The sequence below is a fragment of the Cynara cardunculus genome (genome assembly GCF_001531365.2).
Source record: "Cynara cardunculus var. scolymus isolate 2C chromosome LG 4, CcrdV1, whole genome shotgun sequence".
Lineage (NCBI taxonomy): Eukaryota > Viridiplantae > Streptophyta > Magnoliopsida > Asterales > Asteraceae > Cynara > Cynara cardunculus.
The window spans coordinates 17,496,099-17,502,134 of record NC_037531.1 but is presented as its reverse complement, the minus strand read 5'-3'; the positions used below and the strand labels follow the sequence as shown (position 1 = coordinate 17,502,134).

General features: G+C 31.3%; 1 protein-coding gene across 1 annotated transcript; it reads left to right on the top strand.

Moving 5' to 3' along the window:
* The first annotated feature begins 1,443 nt into the window (after positions 1 to 1,443).
* LOC112511533 (thylakoid lumenal 17.9 kDa protein, chloroplastic) lies at positions 1,444 to 4,300 on the top strand. Its single transcript, XM_025117195.1, has 4 exons — positions 1,444 to 1,766; positions 1,896 to 2,010; positions 2,115 to 2,184; positions 3,838 to 4,300. Exons 1-4 carry the CDS (start codon positions 1,453 to 1,455, stop codon positions 4,056 to 4,058), a joined length of 720 nt encoding a protein of 239 aa, XP_024972963.1. The 5' UTR covers positions 1,444 to 1,452; the 3' UTR covers positions 4,059 to 4,300.
* The last annotated feature ends 1,736 nt before the right edge of the window (positions 4,301 to 6,036 follow it).

Here is a 6,036-nt window from a genome sequence, read left to right as displayed (position 1 = left end):
AACCACTTAATTTGTAAAAACCGTGAAAACCTCATTCAACCAATCATAATTTTTTATTTTGTTCATTTTTTTGTAATTATGAGAGGTTGATTAACCATTTTTATTGTGGAGGGTGTTAATCATAGATATTATCATCTTCATTATTTTAATTTTAGATAAATACATGAAACAATTTCATTAAAATTTTATTAAATATTATATGAAATAATTTCATAACCATATATGAAACAAATTAATCAAAAAAAAGTATTATATGAAACAATTTCACAAGATTAAACAATTTCATGAAAAAATTTCATAAGATTAAACAATGAAATCGACGTATGAAGGTGGTTTGTACGGTTTTTACAAATGAGGACGATTTTTATTTGATCGTTCCTATATATATATATATATATATATATATATATATATATATATATATGAAATTGTTTAATCTTGTGAAATTGTTTCATATAATACTTTTTTGATGAATTTGTTTCGTATATGGTTATGAAATTGTTTCATATAATATTTAATGAAATTTTAATGAAACTGTTTCATGTATTTCTCTAAAATTAAAATAATGAAGATGATAATATCCATGATTAACACCGTCCACAATAAAAATGGTTTATCAACCTCTCATAATTACAAAAAAATGAACAAAATGAAAAATTATGATTGGTTGAATAAAGTTTTCACGGTTTTTACAAATTGAGTGGTTTTTATTTGAACGCTCCCCTATATATGTATATATATATATACACACACACACACACACTATATTATAAAGCGTTTGACAAAAACTCTTAAAAACCATTTTTTTATGCATGAAGTACCGTTTATTGATGCATATTGCTTAAAATTCAAGATTACAAGTAATTATGCATAAATACAACTTATCAAAGCTCGATGTTTGAATTCGTGTAACTAACTGCGGATAAACATGATCAAATAGAGGATAAACATCTCATTTTAAAATATAAATAATCTAAAATATAATTAGAATAATTATCGAGTTCTAACAAAATAATTAATTATTATTTTTATTAAAAAATTATATTATTAAACCAAGTATAAATTACTTCGTTACTGAATTTAAATTAAATTATAATAAATAAATTAAATTAAAAATTATAAAAAATAAGGAATTTTAAATAGTTAATTTGATACKAATATCGATATATTTTTGTTAAATTTTTATGTTATCTTCAAATTTATATTTTATTAAAAATAAAAAAATCATCGTTTTTTCAAAATCACATAAAACCATATTATAACATCGACTGAAATAAAAGATAAAATAAAATATTAAAATCAAGATGTATCTTGCTCCATTGCACGCTTACTTCTACGGTAAACTAAAATAAAAACATAAAAGATAAAACATTATTTATGTGTTTTTCCTTCAAAGGTGTAATATGTGAATATAACCTGCGACCCACAAATGAGCCCAAATCAGTGGTAACCATGAGCTTCGGGTTAACTACTCACCTTCTTCCTCCATTGCCACTCGCTTTCTCCAAGAACACCACCACCATCAAACCATTCCCAATTCAATCTTCATCGTTATCAGCTTCCATTTTACCAAACTCTATTCCCAAAAAACCCTCTCTTTTCTCAAATCATCTCCTCTCTCTCGCCATCGCCATCGCCACTCTTACTTCTCCACTTCCATCCTCTTTCGCAATCCCTTCTCTCAACAACTCGCCGCCGCCCAATTTACCCTCCGCCACCACCCCCTTCTCTCAGTCCAAGAATCTAATCACCGGATTGGAGAACGGGTATTGTTACTTCACACATTTCTGATTGAAATTTCTATCAATGACAGATATGCTTTTATGCCCCTGTTTGTTGAATATATAGGGCTTGAATTTCTTTGAATTTTTGTTTTCGTGATTTTGTTATTGCAGGAAAATTAGACCGTGCCCATCGAACAATCCTGGGTGTGTTTCGAGTAATCCGAAATCATCATCTTTTGCGTTCCCATGGAGGATTCCGGAGAAGTCCATAGATAATGCCCTCCAGGTGTTTGATATTTTTTCAATTCTTTTTTTGTGGAGTTTCATTTTCAATTTAGTAAACTATGGAGTGCTTGATGTGAAAATTCGTTTTGTCAATGATGATTGCAGCAATTGCAGGAAGCAATTCTAGAAACGCAGAAAAATGCCAAGATTGAGATCGTGGAAAACACCCCAGATGGTAAGTAGATCTTACTTTTCAAATATAATGCAATATATTGCAGATGAACATGCATTTATTCATACACATTATGTGCTTTTAGTCCTTTCACATTCATAATCTTTAAGGGTGATACATAATCTTAATGAGACTCACAACTTATTTGGTCGGTTATGTATGACTGATTGGTAGTGGCTTAATGATATAGAAAGTGACTTATTCAGTAAGTGTCTAAGTAGAGCCTTATGTAGAAAGCCAAGTTTTTTTTTTCCAAACTCCCGGTTAAAAAATATGTTTCTTCCATCTATCAAAAAACCTTCCTAAACAAAAACCTTCTCAATCTATACAAACAAATTAAGACAACTTTATTGATACTGGACTTAATGAAAAACCAACCAAACAACCCTTTATTCTAACTAGAAAAACGTTGCAAAGTTTACTCACCAAGACTTGAACCTAGACCTTCCCTTCCTCTAAAAGCATTTTTACCAATGCTCTGCACCTTTCTTTTGTTTTATAACCAAAACGGTGGCACATGTCTTATAATACGACGACACCTTTAAAAGTCGTAACTTTTTTACACTATGTCGGGAGAATGAGTTACTAGGTTCCCCCATGGGGTGATCATATATCCAATTTTAGATGATTTATGGAGTTAGTATGTCCAAGATATTCATCACAAATCCTGTTAGAATTCTCAAGAATTTGCTTTAAAAGTGACAACTCATAGCCGACAATCGTAAAAGTTTGTTTGGTGACATGAAGCATTCTTCAATTGCAAATTTGCAATCGTATGCTCTTCGACCCCAATTTGCAAAGAAATATTCTTATGCATACAAACAGTTGCGTATATATACACCTAGAATGAAGCTCTTTAGAAGAAAAAGAATGTTTTTGTTATAAAATTTCAGTCAACTTTGCCACGTCAAAACCAAAATGATGAGTTTGTTGGTCAACTTTTGGCAGGTACACCACATCCCTACCAGACTCTACTTTTGAGTGGGATCTACCGAGTTTGTTTGGTTATTTTATCTTTCTGCAAAATCTTGACTTGTACATCACACCCCTACCAGACTCTACTTTTGAGTGGAATATGCTGAGTTTGTTTGGTTATTGCCTTATTGATCTTTTTTGCAAAATTTTGACTCGTATTGTTGTACATCACACCCCTTCCAGACCCTACCTTTGAGTGGGATATACCGAATTTTGTTTAGTTATTGATTTTTCTGCATAATCTTGACTCATACATCACGCTCTTCCTTGACCCACTACTTTTGAGTGGGATGTACCGAGTTTGTTTGGTTATTAATTTTTCTGCAAAATCTTGACTAGTACACCACACCCCTACCAGACTCTAATTTTGATGTACTGAGTTTGTTTGGTTATTGATCTTTCTGCAAAATCTTGACTCGTATATCTCACCCCTTCCATACCGTACTTTTGAGTTGGATATACCGGGTTTGTTTGGTTATTGATCTTTCTGCAAAATCTTGACTCGTACATCACACCCCTCCCAGATCCTCCTTTTGAGTGGGATATACTGACTTTTGTTTGGTTATTGTTCTTTCTGCAAAATCTTGACCAAGACACCACACCCTTACTAGACTCTACTTTCGAGTGGGATATACTGAGTTTGTTTGGTTACTAATCTTCTGCAAAATCTTGACCTGGCAGGCCGATATTTGCAAGCAATGGTTGATGGAGGTTTTGGGCGTGACATTCTAGAGTTCTTGGTGAAAGGAGACGTGGTCTCGTATCGGTGCATGGCCGCGAAAGTAACCTATATATACCCCTTCACTACTGCCTTAGGGGATTCAAAGGGTCAAGAAGAAAGAATAAGGAAGGTTGTGGATCAGTTAGGGTGGGATGCCCCTAGTTTCAATGCCATGGATTAGGACCATTTTGAATGTATATACAAACATTCATGTTCATCATTTCCACTTGTTCTTACTGAGCTATGCCCGTACTAATCGTAGCAAATTGCGACGGCAAGACATCAGCTCTGATAAACTCTCCACAACCTGGAATTGAACCCAAGGCAGATGGGATATTCCACTACACCACAACCCTTGTGGTTTTGTTCCTTCATTTCTATACAATTTTCAATTTGAGATTTTAAATGCTATTTGGTTCATTCACTGCTTTCTTTTTGTACCCATTTGGTTGGTTTTTGTACTGAAAATCATACATGGGCAAACCGGTTAACCGGTCGGTCCCGATCCTGGTCCCAACCTTCAGTGGTTCCTTCGTAAATGGTCATGGTCATGGTTCAGACTGGTCTCCAAGAGAGAAAATGAGGACCGATTGTGACTAATCTGCTTTTTTAACATAGTAACTACTATCTCGATCTCTCAAAACTTACAAAAAATGTACATAATGAAAGAAAAATATAGTTTTAGAAATGTGTAATTATTGCATTTTTAATTCATATACAATTTTACCCTAAACACTCTTTTCAAAATTACCTATTAATACCTCAGAAATCTGATACATTCAGACGTCTGGGTATTAAAAGCGTTTGTTTTATTTTTAAAATAAGAGCTTAAAAGCTCTAAATATCCTTTGAAATTTTAAGTAATAAATATATCCCTTAATGCCTCTTAATCTTAATCCGCCATCTATCACATGGTTCATATTTTGGCGGTTCGAAGAGATTTGTTAGCGAAAACTATTCATCTTTTATACTATTATAAAAAAGAACTATTTTATCTTTTATATTTTTGCACTAATTTGATTGATTCAAATTTCATACTTCAGACGTAAAAACAAACAATCTTACTGATCCAGATTTCAGACTTTAAGACCACCTTTTATAAATCAGAAGTGAAATTAAACTTCAGACTTCAACTTCTTTTAAAAAACAAACGTCACCTTAGAAAGTAGGTACTTATTTTTGTGGACACTTATTTTAGTATAAACTAAAATAAAAATGTCGACATTTGTTTTTAGGTTTACCGGGTATTTCTTTGATAAAATATTATTAATAAATGTGCTTATAACATAAAAAGTTATTTACTCCAATTAAAAAATATTTTATTTAATATTATAAACACAAAAATGAACCTTAATCTTCTACAACTCATATAAGTTGTTTAAAACTTCTAAATATGCTAGTCGCTCAGGTGAGTTGAGGAAGAAAAGACGGGTTAGAATAGGAAAATGACCAAAATACCCTTATGTGTGGGGGCATGCAGAGACATTTAACGGGTTTGAGATAACGTCTATGAAAGCGAATGAAATGCAAACGACAGTGACACATATTAAGAGGCTTTTTACTAAGCGTTTATCAACAAGAGGCATTACGTTTACGGGTAACATTCTCAATCATTAAAATGGATTATTGGTAAATGTCGCTTATCTATAAACATCATTTTGGTAAGAGTTTTCTTCTTCACTTACCTGATAAGATAAACACATAGACTAAAATATAACCGTTACTACCATCTTGTAGATAATAAACTAGTTTAACAAAAAAAAAACAATTAATTTTTTTTGTCTTTTTCTAATTATTGTATTAAAGAAACACAAACCCATAAAGCATAAAAATTATTGTATTAAATGTCATAAAGCAAATAATTAATGAGCTACAAAATGATTCACGTTTCTATCCTTTTCTTATCCACATTGTAAATGAATCATACGTGTTTTTTTTTTTTTCATTTTGAATAATTAGAAGAATATTTGTACAATGCAGCGATATACATTTTGATTTTAATAGTTTATTTTAGTTTTTATCTCAATTGATGTTATAATATGGTTTTATGTGATTTTAAAAAAACGATAATGTTTTTATTTTTGAATAAGATATAAATTTGTGTAATTTTTTAATTCAATTTTTTAATTATAATTTAATTTAAGTTCAATTTATTGAGG

Excerpts from the sequence above, each read along its gene's own strand:
- LOC112511533 (XM_025117195.1), top strand. The coding sequence starts at position 1,453 with ATGAGCTTCGGGTTAACTACTCACCTTCTTCCTCCATTGCCACTCGCT. Across the intron at positions 1,767-1,895 it reads ATCACCGGATTGGAGAACGG|GAAAATTAGACCGTGCCCAT; the intron begins GTATTGTTACTT and ends TTGTTATTGCAG. Across the intron at positions 2,185-3,837 it reads CGTGGAAAACACCCCAGATG|GCCGATATTTGCAAGCAATG; the intron begins GTAAGTAGATCT and ends TTGACCTGGCAG.